General features: G+C 39.2%; 1 protein-coding gene across 2 annotated transcripts in view; it reads left to right on the plus strand.

Moving 5' to 3' along the window:
• The window catches only part of ecel1 (endothelin converting enzyme like 1), a 55,569-nt gene extending 39,036 nt beyond the window's left edge, over window positions 1–16,533 (plus strand). The window contains exons 10-18 of one of the 2 annotated variants that reach the window (XM_023961543.1): window positions 374–477; window positions 2,172–2,230; window positions 4,888–4,939; window positions 8,094–8,161; window positions 9,569–9,717; window positions 12,720–12,785; window positions 12,982–13,077; window positions 15,158–15,234; window positions 15,321–16,533. In XM_023961543.1, coding sequence (XP_023817311.1) covers window positions 374–477; window positions 2,172–2,230; window positions 4,888–4,939; window positions 8,094–8,161; window positions 9,569–9,717; window positions 12,720–12,785; window positions 12,982–13,077; window positions 15,158–15,234; window positions 15,321–15,420 — 771 coding nt within the window. In that variant the 3' untranslated portion in view covers window positions 15,421–16,533. The remainder of the gene's footprint in view (window positions 1–373; window positions 478–2,171; window positions 2,231–4,887; window positions 4,940–8,093; window positions 8,162–9,568; window positions 9,718–12,719; window positions 12,786–12,981; window positions 13,078–15,157; window positions 15,235–15,320) is intronic. The other variant, XM_023961545.1, reaches the window with a different exon arrangement.
• Window positions 16,534–16,557: the final 24 nt, after the last annotated feature.

Raw genomic sequence — 16,557 nt, forward strand, 5'->3', positions numbered from 1 at the left:
GTTACTGATTTATTTGCTAAATTTAATACTTAAACAATAAAGTTGAAAACATTTTTGTTTGTGAGACTTTTTTTTTAAAACTAAAATATTTAATTTTGCTTTGCTTGAACTTTGTTTGGACCACTGATTTAACAACAATATTCATTTCTGGAAAAAACAATAAAAATTTAAGTTCCTGTTAAGTAGAAAAGAGCCAAGAGTAATTTATTGGACATTTCAAATTGTTTCCATTGTTATTAAAATGTTTAACGTCAGTAAAATTATACCAGCAAGAGATTTATGTTTTGTGATTTTTCCACTCATCCACTCCGGAAATGTTAACATTCACTGAAGCTTTTCAGTCTGAGACTCACTTCGTATCTGTGCTTTTCAGTTTGACGTGAACGAGAAGACCTACTTCAAGAACATCCTCAACAGTATCAAGTTCAACATCAAGCTGTCAGTTAAGAAGATCCATGAAGAAGTTGACAAGACTGCGTGAGTGTCCCTGACTGATTCATCTCCTGCACCTGATGCTCACGCTGCGGTTGCGGCGTCTTCGCTCCTCTCCTCCATACGTTTGACCGCCTAACACATGTCAGTTCATGTATTTAATATTCACAAAAAAAGAAAAATCAAAACATAAAGAAAAGCAGTTTCACTTAGATAACATAATTCAAAAGATAAGTATAAAACAAATAGTTGCCATGAATTTGCTTTGCTTATGTGTTGCAGTCAGGCAGTGGGGGTGGCGGAGTTCTGTGGGACGTTTGGTTCCATTTACCTAAACACGGTCCAGTATGTTTGGATCGAGCCGTTGTGTTAGGACTCCACAGTACATCAGTATTCAAAGGGGCTCTTAGCGGCTGTATCATTATCTCCCACTCGATGACCTAAAGAGGGAATCACATTCTGACTCTGAGCTTAAAAAGTTACTCTTCAATCACTATCTGTCGCGGAAGGACCGCTCCTCCTCCTCCTCATCTTCCTCCTCCTCCTCCTCCTCCTCCTCCTCCTTTGAGTCCATGCACATGTGCATACATTAGTCCATCAGATTAAAAATCAATCACATTAATGACATTATTTGATTTTCTGCTTATTAGTGTCATATTTCCTGGTTTGTAATCCTTTTTTCCCTCATGTTCAGTCGTCCAGATTGTTTCTGTAATGTTTGCTAACTTTACAACCATATTTCATCCTTATCCTTCAAAATCACTGATGTCCAAACTGAGAGGAAGGGTCACCTTAATGTTCAGCTGCCTGAGGTCACCAACTTTAAATGTTATATAATAGCATCATTTTCTTTGATTTATCTTATAACCAATTTATGAACAATTTAATTGATTGATACTCTATTGATCCATAGAGAAATAGTGGTCCTTTGCTCCATTTATTCATCACACAAGGAATCACACACAAAAGATAAAGCATTGAGTAGCCTTATTGCACCGGGTACAACAGTGTAGCACAGCAGCAAGTTGGTCAGTGACAACACTCCTCTGGTCAGAGAAGACTGACAGCGCGGGATGGCTGTTATTCCCTGGGGTGTACTTTGAGCTTGGACAGCATCATCCGCTCCACCACCGCCTCCACAGAGTCCAGACTTGGTCCCACAACAGACCCAGCTCTCTTTAGTTGGCGGTTCCATCTCTTTGTGTCCACTAAATATCTGAAATTGATGGGATTATCTATTTCAGATTACTTCTTTTTGTTGTCTTTTTTTCTTGTTTTTATTGCTGAAATTGTCGAAAATCAATCCATCGATCAATCAATCAATTAATTACCCTCAAAAAATAACAAAAGCATCATAAACCAAAAATTTAGATGTGATGGCTTCTCTGTACAACATCAGATACAGCTACAGTAAAAGATGCCACACTGCCACCTAATGTTTGGTTGTGTTATTACAGGAAAAGTCATGCACATGCAGTCAGGGCCACTTATCTTGAATTTAGTCATTTGGGGATTTGGTGCCAATAAACTAGCCTTGGACAAGAAGTCTGTATTTCATGAGGACTTTCAGCTCGGTGACCAGACTTAATAAAACTTCTGAACGGGATTTTTAGAGGAATACAGATTTAGATGTTTTTTCCCATTCTGCTCACAATCCAACAAGATTGATAGGGGATTTGAGAGTGTGGGATAAGAAAAGTGTCTTTAAAATCATGCTTGTCTAATTCTCTTCTCCTCAGATGGCTTCTCCCCCCACAGGCGCTTAATGCCTACTACCTGCCTAACAAGAACCAAATGGGTGAGTGCTTGACTCTTCGTTGTACATGCTGATGCTGGTATCAGCCTCTGCAAACACAAACACAATCCTTCCTCCACATCCATCATGTGGACGGAAGCGTTAGTAACACACAATTACACCGCCGTGCTGTCTGACTTCAGCCAGAAACACGATGTCTGCCGGGAAAAAGAACAACATCCACCTCCTCATGTCATATTCTCGATCATGGCTCGCTACTTTCCACTTCGATCTCCACTTCTCCTGCCTAATTCCCCCCTGGAGGAAAAACAAGCAGCAACAGCTTCCTGAGCATTGAACAAATCTAGTTTGCCCCCAAACACCCCCCCCCACACACACACACCTCTCTGAAAATCAGCCCGTCGACTACGCCTGTCAACCTGTTGGATTAAAGTCATGGCAGAAAATCGATGGTTAGGAGTTGATGCAAGAAGACAAAGGTTAAACAAGCATACTCATCCGGACTCTCTGGGTCATATTTTTGCAGAGCCCAGCCATGAAGTCATCCATCTTTAGATGTTGGTGCTTTCAGGGTCAGCTCAGCATCACAGCACTAACATGTTACACTGCAATAAAAAGGAAGAAACGCCGTCCATCTCAGTTTGACTAGTTGGACCGCAGGCTAACATGCCGCCTGCAGACTAACCAGCACAAAGTAGCATCATGTCGCCATGGTTTTCTGGACCGGGCATATAAATAACATCCATGGACAATGAAGTCATTTACTTTATGATATAGTTTAATAATGCCATTAAATCTACAAAAGTAAGCTTTATTCACAACTGCCCTTAAGGTGGATACTGGCTGTCTGCGGACGAAAAATGGTCAATCCTGGACAAGCACACAGGTGACCCTCACAAAATATCAAGGTTGTGGAGCAATCGGTGAACCTGTAGAGAGAAATGTTCATGCACATGTTTTCTACAGGCATGTTATGGGCAGCAGGTCATAGTGAACAGTAATACAACACGTAAGTAAGAGTGAAGACGGTGAGACACAGGCATGTCGCACAGATGTTCCACTTTATCAACCCCCCCCAAATCCTGAATCCTGCGAATGGAGCCCTCAGTAAAAGGATGCTCCTTGCAGGCTGTCTGACTGATAGAAATAAGAAAATTACTCAATCAAAGTGTTGTCTGTGTCACACCTGTGCTACCTTTAAGGTGCATCCATTCCTCTCTATGACCCTCAATGAGTTGGAACAACCCAAAAACCTGCCGCACCCAAACGGGCCAAGCCCCCCTTTATGCATGGCAAAGGCTTTAGATAGCTGAGTCTGTTCCCACCTCTGCACCTTCAGCAGCTCTTTTCCTACTTTGATTGAATACTTTTGAAGGCCCCCTGATGCATTCAGCTGAATCTGACTGCTCATTCTGCTCCTTTACACCTGTTGCCCCTGTCAGCAGTGATGTTCTCATTAACTGACGGTTTACTGGTTGCGTTAAAAAAAAATTTCTGGAGATTGGCTGCTCGGAGACAACCATTCAGTCAGAGTTTGAGCTTTTTATTGCCATCTCATTTTAGCCTTCCTGTTTTCCCGTTTAATCCCATCAAGGTGTGACTTCAGAAACATAGATCAAAAATAATTTCTTATATTATGTGTATTTGTTACTAACAAAAGAGACCTTCTAGTATTCTTTACAGGAGTGGATGAACGGGAACAAAGAGTGGAGGGTTTTGTAAAAATGTTCATTCTTTGAGGGAATGCAATAGTATTCTGCTCCAACACAAGTTAGAGTTCATGAGCTTTTTCCTTTTTATTATCATTGTAGGTCAATTTTTTTGGGCACTACAGAAAACTTTGTTCCAGAACTCTCTATTTTAGTCTTTTATTGTGTAACTGAGCTCCAGCCTCTCGGTTTTTGATCATTAATTCAGTGAACCCTCTGAATTCACAGCTAGTTTTTCTTCATCACTCATTAGAAACAGCATAATCCGTTCCAAGTTACTGTGTAGTTTTAACATTTTTCTTTATTCATGTCTATGATTTTTCATTCACTTAATAAAAAAGATTAGTTTGGACATAAAAACTCAATATTTGACTAAAAGAGATTTGAATTGCATATTTAATTATGCATATTTAGGATACAGCAAAGAAGACAAGTATCCCTCTTATGATCCCTAACTTTAAGGGTTCCAGGCAGAGAAAAAGTCAAGTCAAAGTTTAGGTCTGTTTTATGAATAAATCCAGAGACAAAAACGTTTGCATCTTTTTGTGAAACGTGATGAGAAAGGTTCTCATTTATCCAGGTGATGTCTTGAAGTTTGATTTAAAGTCTATGACTCAACATCAAGGCAACATGTGACAGGAAATGATCTTACGTGCAGTTTGCTTTATGTTGCCATGGGCCCTCGTGAATCAAAGCAATGGCATCACACTTTAATCACATCTTAGTCTTCAGTCTTAGTCTTCACATTTTGGTCTTCATCCAGATTCAAAAAGTACCTTTTAAAATAGTTGTTATAAGTTGTTGTTGTTATAAACAGTTTTTAATTTGAAAGGCCCATAGTAAAATAGTAAAGAAATTCTTTGTCAGTTTTAGTGAAGAGGTTTTCATTCTGAAAAGAGAATGGGGAAATGAATATTCTAGTTGCCTGAAAACATCTCTTTGTCCAACCCTTTTTAATGCAAATAATTCCTTCTTTGATGTGTTTTCCAGTCTTTCCTGCCGGCATTCTTCAGCCGACTCTTTACAACCCCGAGTTTCCACAGTAAGTATCGCCTGCATCCCCTCAGATCTCTGCGGCGAGCCAACGGCTGCTCTGTGGCCTCAACCAAGGTCGTTACGGCAGCTCGAGCCTGGAAAGCCTCTGCTTTTGTTAGGTCCCAACGTACCTGATTAAACCAATTTAACTACCCACCAAGAGCTCAATTATTGAACAAGGCCCTGCTAATGGAAAAGATGTCATTGAGAGGTCGCTTCCCTGAATCTGAGCCCAGCATGTTGATGGGAATGTCACCAGCAGAGTGCCTACCTGACTTTCCCCGTTCCTCTGTCTTCTCCACTGATAGGACTAATGTCTAAAGATGTAAAGAAATGGATAGTTGGTTTACTATTTATTTCATAATTCAAACTTTAAATATATATATATATATATATATATATTTGTCAAAGAAACTCTACTTTTAAACTGACAGTTTTGATTGACTTTTGCTCTGTTGTTAGAATTATTTCTTTACCAGGTGAGGTCAAAATCCTCAGGTGACTATACTGAGTATGAAATCGTAAAGAGCCACGAAAATTAAATATAAATATTTTTATACTTTGCCAAAAGACACAAAAGGACAATTAAATAGTTTTGAAAATGATGCTGTTCATTTATAATTTATGTTTTTGTTGAGTTTTCAAACTTTTATAATTGGTTGGTAATTTAGTAGTTTTAGCTAAAATAATCTAATTTGTTTAGAAAAGAATTGGAAATATGTTTTTTTCTGACATGAGTGCATCTCAGGTTTAAGGTGTTGCATTTGTTAGGTGTGTCTAGAGGTTATGCTTTGCAAGTTCTTGATCTGGGTAAATCCAATCATTGTGTTCTATTTTCAAAGTGTTCCCAGTGGTCTTTTGATTATGATTATTCCTTTTTTAGCCAAAATCAAAAAAGATTTGTCGTTTTAAGGGACAGTTCCTGCAGAGCAGCAATAGTCCATTAGAGCACTTGACTCTGAGTTGTGTGCAGGACGCCAGAAGCCAGTTCGGACAAGGAAAAGGCATAAATAGATCTAGTCGACTGCAAATAGATCCATCAGAATAGAGCGAAGCGGGAAGCTTGTGGCCTGCCCAGTGTAATTTCTGTCTGAAATATGATATTTTTCAACGATTACTACAACGATTTGAATGAATAAATACTCAGAAATGCAATTGTAAGCGTAATTCTTTTTATAAATGTCCTCCATCACCAGAACAATGCTACAAGAACATTTTATAAACACCAAAAGCATATTTTTTATCAGAGTGGGTCTTTAAACCAGTCCAGCCTGATTTCATTACTGTATGTTCTGCTTTATTTTCCTAACATTCCTGATTTTTTTATCCTAACAATGTTTGATTTAAAATAATGCAAGTGTGTATACCTGCAAATATTTTAGAAAAGCTCAAATTTCCAGTGGGTGATGTGAGATTCTCATCTGTTTTTTGGGTTTTTTTAAAGTGATGAAAAAGCTGCACCGGCTTTGTCTTTTTTTAAAAGTTCTTGATGTTCTAAAGTGGCGTTCTTGCCCAAACATTTTTAAGTTTAGTCTGAGCGCAGGAAGTGAGTAAACATGTGTAGTGACTCCTAAACTCTTGTTTACCAACAGCCCGCTGCTGCAGGTGATGTTCAGGTGACGCCACAGTTCAGTAAGCTACAGCGTCTGCATTTAGAGAAACTTCTGTGAACGAACACACAGCAAGAATATCCAATAATTAGACCTTGCAGCCCCTACACCTCTATGTCTTCATTAAAGGATATCACTGCCACGACTCGCATGCTAATCAATTTTAATTAATGACTGTAGAAAACACATAACTGCCCCCTACAAGTTATTACTGCAGCAGCCCTGGTTACACACACATACACGTCCACTCATGTGGAGCATAATGAAGCTTCAAACAGCCTGTTAGCTGACGAAGGAGTCGGCTTGGTGTGAAGCATCTTATCGACGAGCCTCGAGTTGAGTCAGACGCTCGCCGCATCTGCATGTGTGACAAATGGCAAATCCAATGGAGAGTCTGGGTCAGTGGGAGGAGAGGTGACCCGCAGAACCCAGGGAGCACCGGGAGGCTTGATGGTTTTCTCACACGGTTCACATGTTATAGCAGGTGCTAAATATCCACTTCAGCAGTGAGGTCACGCAATGGGTCTGCTTTGGAAATGGTTCACCAAAACAAACCTGTGCTATTATTTTATTCAGCACCAATCAGACATGTAACTGTCACGTCCTGCTCCAGGAAGAAGGAGGCCGTGACAAGAACAAAGCAGATCATCACAAGAAAACGGATGTCAAACGTACAAACAGGCTTGTTGATGTTCTGAGGAACTCCACAGAATTCAACTTTAGTGGGTTCAGTTTTGAAAATTATATGTTTGACCTTTTAGTGACTGCAGATATTAAAAAACATCAAAGAAAGATGTAATTATCTTGTAAGTGACCAGTTTTTAAAACCTGCTTTTTGACTGCTTGTGACTTTGATACAAGAAATTCTAAAAATTATTAATTTCTGAATTCTCCTACATCCTCCAAATATGCATTTATGCTTTATATTCATATCCTTAATACATTATTGACTTTATGAAGCTGTTCCGTTGGTCAATGTGAGACACATGAGAAGAAAACGAGAACCTGTCAGGATGGATGATGGGAGAGGAAGTGGATGCTCCGACTGCTATGAACAAAAACAACAAAAAGACTAAACAATAAAACAGTTAAAACATCAGAAAAAAACAGGTGAAAAAACTGAGACAGACCTTAATAGAACTAAGAACTGATCACCTGGAACTGAAGCAGCCGCGAAGGACTTCAATGAATATCTGTCATGTCTGAGCGAGAAACAAACAAAGCAACCCTCACAGAAACATCATGACCTTCTAAACACTTTGATGTGATCCAAAAAATGTCACCAGCAATGAAAGAACTGCTGTTCTATAGATCAAGTACCGTACACACTCCATTTGCGGTTCACTTGTTACTCGAAAATGACTTCAGGCTTTTTTCATGGAGTTTGCTATGAAACATCTTTGTTTTCTCATCTGTTTGTATTAATAAGAACAATTTGGTGGGAGGTTGATTTGAATTATTCAGTTTTAGAGCTTCCCTTTTTTAAATGTTATTTAATAAAAGGACATTATTCAATAAAGGGTTTGATAATGTTCTCCTTCTTCTTGACAGATCTCTGAACTATGGAGGAATAGGAGCCATCATCGGGCATGAGCTGACGCATGGATATGATGATTGGGGTGAGAAGAACAACCTCTTCATCCAGAATTTCACTACTATTTGAAGTCTTATGTAAACATCTTTAGATCCATCCACATCATTCATTCGTTGTCACAAATTAAAACGTGTTTTCCAGTAAAAACTGATTCCCTTTCAAATGTTTACTTTAGGAAGAATCACGCATTTCCTCCATCCATCCAAAGTCAGAAATCAAATCCAGTGTAGGTACAGCTCCTAATAATAGAAGATTTTAAGAAAAAAATGGTGCTCGAGGACACACTTAAGGGTTCCGTTTTGAGGGGTAATCCCGGAAATGTCTTCAGTTTTCATTTTACAGACATGTCAGGGAAATAATCCCATTAAATAGGAAGTGATGTCAAATCAGTGCCAGATCAAACTTCATTGAAAAATGGTGCAGATATGGGAAATGTATGTGGAAGAATCCACATATGTTACCAATAGGAACAATAAAACTGTGCAATTCAATTAAGAGCTGAAACACCAAGTGAAAACAAATTATCATTAGTATTATTATTATGTATTACAATCTTTAGGGTTTGTCGTCAATTTTTGATGATTCAGGCTGTTTGGGTTTTTCCTGTTAAAGTCCTTATCCTCTCATAAAGCCTCCAACCACTTAACATTTACGAGAAATCAAATGAGCCAGATGTTGTAAACTCTTTTTACGAACATCTCCAAACGTGTTCAACAACATACATTTGTTTAAATCTGTCTGAATAAAAGCTTCCGTGGTGTGTTTGGAAAAAAGGTTTCTCCAATAAATCTTTCCAGGATGACAGTTGAGATCTAAGCCTTAAGTCTGTGTGGCTGTTTTGGTTTTTTGCATCAATGCTTTGTAGAAATCTAGTATCTAGCAACACGGAGGCCTCAAAAATATGAAGAGGTCCATGCTAATGCCCCATTTAACAGTAATGTGTGCTTTGTAGTTGCAGGATTCTCCTTGATTTCTTGATTTTCTGCACAAAACAGGACAACAAAAAAGTCATTTCTTCGCAAAGTAAAGTAGAAATTAGGAATGACTGTTAATCTTTGATCTCAATACTCTCTATTTGTTTAAAAAATACTATTTTATGCCTCGGGCACCTGACGCCTTCTGAATTCCCCCTAACACATTTTTCTTTTATGTAAATGAATCTCATTTCAGTTCTTGTATTTTGTTTTTCTCTGCGTTTTGTACTTTTTAATTATTTCTAACATGGGGATTTAAAATTATTCTAACAGAACTGTTAGCATCATTTTGGAGGGCATGAACACCTGAATTGAGATGAAACTGACTTTGTTGATCGTATCTTGATTGAGTGGCGTCTCCATCATCTCATCAGATAATGTCATGCTGGGCAGTTCTTTGGATTGTTCTTCATTCTAACTCTCACCCTTCCACCCTGCCTTTTGCCCCCTCATCTTAGTGATGCAATGGTTCATGTTCTTAGGGGGCCAATATGATCGCCATGGAAACCTCAAGCAGTGGTGGACCGAGGAGTCGTACAGAAAGTTCCAGAAGAAAGCCGAATGTATCGTCAAGCTCTATGATAACTTCACCGTGTATAACCAGAGGGTGGGCTTGCACACACACACACACACACACACACACACACACACAGTGCACACAGACACTCACCCTTCGTGGTCTTGCTGTTTTTTTCAGGATCAGGGATTTCATTTATCGCAGGTCATTTTTAGAACATAACTCCCGCGATAAATGAGGGAACACCGTGCTTGAATAAGGCCCCTCAATTTTTCAAATTAAAGTTTGTTTCTACAAATCTGTGGGTGTGAAATTTATTCTGCATACTGGCCCAACCCCTGGGGGGGCTGCAGCTCCACTCAGAAACCATTTGGTGGTTTAAACCCTCCAACGTGAAAATGTACAGACTTTAACGTGGCGCAACGGAGAATTTGAACTCAAAATCTGTCTCTCAACGCTGAACTCCATCTGGATTGATAAATTCCTCCACTTTCTGTCTTATTTTTTTTGTTTTGTCCTTTTAAAGCTTCTGTTCTGAACTACAGAATTTCCACTGATGCTGTTCAAATTCAGAAAATTCCACGCATGTTCAGATGTTTTGTGACAGATCAAGTTAGAATTTGAGGTCTTCTTGGCTTCAAACCCACCAGATCATCAGGAAGGAGATGAACTGTGTCATGCAGAGGAGTAAATCTGAAATAAATTACATTTGAAAGTTAGACCATGTTTAATCCTTACACTGTGTTTGGCCAGATATATTTTCTTTGTCTTATTCTTATTTTCATTTAGATTTTTGCTGAGTGCTGCTTGAGAAATAGTGGGTGGAAAATTCAAAATGTAGAGCCTCTGCTGCAGTTGAATATCTAAACCCCAGATCAGACAAACCTGTCTGACCCAAACTCCAGGCTTTGAGAGATGCTGTCTGAACCCATCTGTGCTCTGAAGGTGGTGCTTTGGAAAACATTAGCTTAGCAGACTCGTGGTCATTTCCATGGAGCTAGATCTCAGATAAAGCAAGGAGGATTATCCTGACAGTCACGGCGCCAGAGGGTAGCGAGGGAACGGCTTCAGCAATTCATTCCACGTGGTTCTGACTTCAGCATCCCATCTACAACCTTGTGGTATCTTCAGGAACGTAATCCTGAAGACACGACTGGGTTTTTAAGACCAGAGCAGCGGCAACTGTTACACATACCCCACTGAAGCATGTGAACATTTCTGTTCAGACTACCAACAGGTAAAGACATCTCCTTCATGTGGTTAGAGAAAGAGCAGCTTAAAACTTTCACAAAATCAATCTTTCTTAACACAGTTTAACCGTAAAAAAAAGCCCAAACTGGCTTGTTAGATCAGTGAGAAACTGCAGGAAAGGAAGAGTAGCAGTTTTAAAGTAAAAAGACTGCTTTGCTCTGAGAGAAGCTGATCTTCTGATTGTCATTGTAGAACTGAAAGCAGAAATGAAAGAATCCAGATGTAAAAGCCCTTGAGGAACATCTGTTCTAAAGTAGTTAGTCATGTGGACGTGTGTGTGTCTCCTTATGAAAGACTATGAGAGAAACGGGTTTGTGAGGAAGACTCAACACTAACAAGCATCTTCTGAAATGTAACATGAACATACCAGAGGAAAGGATCCGGTTTAGAACCAGCATCTTTAATCCAAATGAGGAAGACAAACCAGATGAAGCTCGTACGATAGACTATTTCTGGAACCAAACACTACCAAAAGCACCAAATCTCCCCAAGTATTTTTGTTTAGTTTCTGGTTGAAATATCTTATTATACTTGATATAAGACAAGACTGATTTCCTAGTAACTTTTCAGTCAAATGCATCAACTTGTTTTACGACAATGACTTTTTTGAGTCATTTGATCATGAAAACATCATATTTTAAACAATACCTATCATGAAACTAGTTTTTATTTACTTTATATAAAATTTTCAAGGAGAAATTTTCTTTGTGACGGTGAGCGGTCTTGATTCAAGACACAACTTGCGTGATTTAGGGAAACTGAAGATTTTTATTTATACATTTACATATAATTTTAAAGTCAACTTTATCTTGAAATATGTAATTCTAGTCTCCATTTAAGGATATTGGTCTATAAGGATAGCTGGACTAGTCTAGCCCTTAAAATACGATGGGAAGCGACAGAAAAAAATACATATTTTAAAGATATAGAACATTTTTTCAGCAATGCACATTTTTTTCAACAGATATTTCCAGTTACCAGACTAATACTGTATGCCTGAATATGAATGTTTGTAGCTAATTTCAAGATTTAATTTTGTCTTAAAAGGCAGGATATTATTCCTTATTTTAAGAAATTCTGCTCAAACATTCCTCTTGTTATTTTCCATCCATCCATCTTCTTCCAGGTTGCGGGGGCAGCAGTCTAAGCTGATGCCCAGACCACTTCCTCCAAATCCCTTGTTATATTTTTTTTAGAAGGACGAGTTTTACAGTGAACTTCTAAACACAGAGAAACTTCTAGATTTGCCCTTTTAAAGTCACACAACTGACATTCAGCTCCACAAAAATAAGCGTTAATGGAGATGCCAACTGTGCATGTTAAAAAGCGGCAGCAGCTAGAATACATGCACACACTGTGCATGACTTTTATAGCTTCTGTTTTTTTAAGTGTTCTTTTGAACCTCTGAAACACAACCAACATCTAAGCAAAGATGTCTGTGTCCAAAAAATGTTTGGACCAAGATTATGTATTGACCCACTGAACATAAACCCAAATATGCATTCTGCATGAAAGCTGCATTTGTGGAGATCGCTCAGTTCTGTTCAGGTGACTTGAAGAAACACTTGTTTCAACAGTAAAAACCAGGAAAGCACAATCAGGGGATTGGTTAACAAAAAGTACAAGTAAATAGTTATTTACCAAAACTCAAAATGAGTTCAAGATTCATTGGTTTATTTCTAGCTCCTCTGAACAAAGACAAATGAGTAAAGATATAAACCAAATCCGGCTCACATTTAAACTGATACTGAGCTGAACGCAACCAGGATAGCTGGTTTACACACTAAATCGAAATGTATGTCTATGTGTGTTCGTTTGTATGTGTGTGTACATGTGTGTAGGTCAATGGCCGTCTGACTCTGGGAGAGAACATCGCAGATATGGGAGGGCTGAAGCTGGCGTACTCTGTAAGTATTCCATGATTCCTCTTGTATTTAGTGGAAACATAAAGAGCAGAACTTTGGGGTTTTTTCTTGTCACCAAACTCTGAGTTTGATCCAGGAATCATCTCAACAATTTCTCCTGAACTTAAAAATCTATTTTATTAAAGTCACTTTTCAAAAATAAAGCATTGTTACTTTTGCCTCTCTTCCCTCCTGTCAGGCATATCAGAAGTGGGTTCGGGAACACGGCCCAGAGAGGCCGCTCCCCGGCCTCAAATACACTCACGAGCAGCTGCTCTTCATCGCTTTTGCACAGGTAGGACTCATTTCATTTTTTCATTACATTTACATATGAACTCCTTTTAGCTGCAGCAACTGATCACAGAGAGCAGGTGAGGTTGAAACCGAATCAGCATCCCTTGATGGATGAACATCCTGTTAAGCAAACCTGATGATGTATTAACCACAGAATTAAACCACCCCTGATCAATAAAGGGTATAGGTTTTATTTAAATCCTAACTTCATGTAATTTTGGAAAAATGTGAAGGTGCTTTGGAAGGAAGCACAAAGGGATTTTTTTAAACTCTTACCACAGGAAAGTGCTGCGAAAATCAGGAGCTCACTTTCACTCTACATTTAATCCACGTCGGAATAAAAGGCTTAAGGCTTTTTCCAACTTCCACTGAATTGAATACAGTCAATCCCCTGAAAGTTCACAGCAGGCCAACAGACAAGTCACTTATTAATAATCTAACTTTTTTTTTTCTGACACCAGGGATTTTAAACGTATTGATCAATGTACCGTGTTTTAATAAACTTCCGCCAATGAATGACCAAGCACGCAGGGATACGTCAACATGCTTTTGTTTAGACATCCGACACATTTGAGCTCAGTTTGATGCAGATTCTGTCGCTTATTTGAGCTCGGATTTCAGCTAAAACCAGAGAACACACTCACATAGAGACCTCTTGAGGATCAAGGCCGATTGCATCCGTTTTTGGAGTTCTTTATGATCATGTGTTTAATCTTGTGTCTGGAGTTGAAGACATCTTCAGATGAAAGGGAAGGACAGAGGAAAAACATGTACAGAGGCATTCACCTTCAGGGAAATGAAAGATTCACAGATCTGTCAGAGATTCCCAAAATGCTTTGCAGCTATATTGCTCAGGCAGAACACCAATGCAACATTTGAAAAGAGTGTGCATCTTCATAAACATATTTTGTTGTCTTTCATAGCATGTGTGCCAAAAACTTATTTTTACAGAATACTAGGTGTGAGTATGCGGTGGGGGTAACGTTTTTATACTCAAAGGTGCAGTTAGAAACAAGAATTGTGAAATTCAATTCAATTCAATTCAATTTTATTTGTATAGCCCAAAATCACAACAACAGTCGTCTCGATGGGCTTCGAAGTAAAACATGAACTCAAAAGGATCATGAATACAAAGAGTTCAATAGGAAAATACTAAAATGAACTAACAAACTGACTAAACTATACTGGCATCCCTGCCCTTAGACCCCCCTTCGCGGTAAGGAAAATCTCCTAAAAAACCGGATTCCGGAAAAAAACGAAGAAACCTCAGGGGTGCCCAGATGAAGGAGGGATCCTCCCCCAGGACGGACAGGCGATTTACCAGAACTCTTAGAGAAGAATTAACTTATCTAAATCTACAACTACATATGTAAAAGTCCAGCAGACGAGCTTCATCCAGCTGTGGTTGTGGGGATAGTCAAAGGCGCGAGTCGAGCCGGAGACAGGAACCACAGCCAGGTGTAAGAGCAGAAGCAGAGACGAGGTAAACGATCAGGAACAGAGCAGAGATCGGTACACAGTCAGGTACAGAGCAGAGAAGAGCCAGAGATGAGCCGGAGACAGGATCCACAGCCAGGTGTAGGAGCAGGAGCAAAGGCGAGGTACTCGGTCAGGAACAGGAGCACGGATGAGCCAACTGGAGTCTGGAAGCACTCCCACTCCCCAGGAGGGGAGAGGGAAAGAGGGACAATACATGAATCGCACTGTACCAAACAGAGGCATGGAGAACTAAATGATGAATTATGATCAAAAATAGAGGAGAGAAAGGGTAGAAGTAGATGAGAAAAGAGGACAGAACCCCAGAGCACCATAGTTACCCCAGCTTCAACTTCTAGCAGCCTTTAAAACAAATAGTTATTGTTATTAAGTTTAATTTAAACAGATTGACATTAAATTAAATAATCTCTGAATACTAACTAGTCTGATAATAAGCCTGTCCAAAGAGGAATGTTTTCAGTCTAACTGTGAATGTAGAAACCAATCTGGTCTGGTCTTTCGGTCGAGGACTGAATCATTTTCTGTGATGTTTCTGTGACGGTGGTTTTTGGTCTTTTCCGTCTGAGTTGTGTCCTTGTTTTCAGAACTGGTGTATGAAGAGACGATCTCAGTCAATCTACTTGCAGCTGCTGACTGACAAACACGCTCCAGAGCACTACAGGTACAAACATTTATGCATGACGGGATTCATCTCCAAATCACTGTGATCGGTGAGGACTTGGGTTTGATATTTTTGTGTTCCTGCAGGGTGATCGGCAGCGTTTCCCAGTTTGACGAGTTTTCCCGAGTTTTCCATTGTCCGAAGGATTCTCCCATGAATCCTGCCAGTAAATGCTCTGTCTGGTGAATTCTGCTGCACTTGATGACCCTCAGTTTTCATGCTGGCGTCCAAAAGTTTACTGTCACTTCTGGATCCTTCTCTGCAATGTCCTACAAAGCCCCTGGAAGCAAAACTGTGTCCCGTTCAGACTCCACCAGTGACTGCTGTCATGCATTTAGTCAGGATGGTCATTTATACACCAGTTTGATTACAGAAGCATGGATGATCATTCATTTGGTATTTCATTATTTATATATTTGTAAGTTTAGATTTGTGTTAAAATCTATTTTTATATTTAAAATATATTCATAATCATGAGCAGGATTCTTAGTTGTTTAATTTTCTTTAAAGCATTGAATAAAAATGAAATTTAAATGTCTAAAATTAGAAAAACTTTCCTATTTCATGCCAGCTGTGCCCTTTGGGTTTTTTGGGATGGACTTGTGTTCCAGTGCTGCCCTCTTGTGGCTGCAGAAGGCAATGGTTCCTGTTCTGACTGTTGTGTTGTCTGCCTGCATCTTTGAATGTTTGTAAGGTTTTTAAGATTTGTCCTATTTTGAAAAACAACATCACAGTGCGGCACCGAACAGAGGATCTTCAGGATTGTCTGCTCCTTCAAAGACGCATAAGATCCTCCAAACTCTGAAAATATGGAGGAGGAACGGTTTTTATTCCCTGGAATCACAGAGGAAAACGTGGCGCCGCAGAATGAACCAATCCTTTCTCTCGGAAACAGAAGAATTAACATCATTGAAGAAGCGAGAACTCAACAATCAAGATGTTGGAGCTCATATTCATCACTAAACCCCTTATTACAGAACATTCTGTTCAGTAAAGTGAACCTATTAAAGGAGAGTCATAGATTTTTATAGGGTGACAGGTAAAATACTTTACTTTGGAAGAAAGAATCTGTTGTGATAATGAGTTTTTTTTTTTTTTTTTAAACATTTGGAGAGCTTCCTCAGGTGTTGTTGAAGTAAGTGCATGTTTCTATCCATCAGATTCTGATTGATAAAAATGGATAAAATTCCACAAACAAATCAGTCTCACTTCCGCTGCTGTCTCCTCCTCCTCCCTGTTGGTCGCTGTTTGATGTTTGAATAAACGCAACGGTTCAGTCTCTGTGCTGACATGATGTTCCATGATGTTCCTGCATCACTTCAA

This window comes from Oryzias latipes, chromosome 13, assembly GCF_002234675.1.
Source record: "Oryzias latipes chromosome 13, ASM223467v1".
NCBI lineage: Eukaryota > Metazoa > Chordata > Actinopteri > Beloniformes > Adrianichthyidae > Oryzias > Oryzias latipes.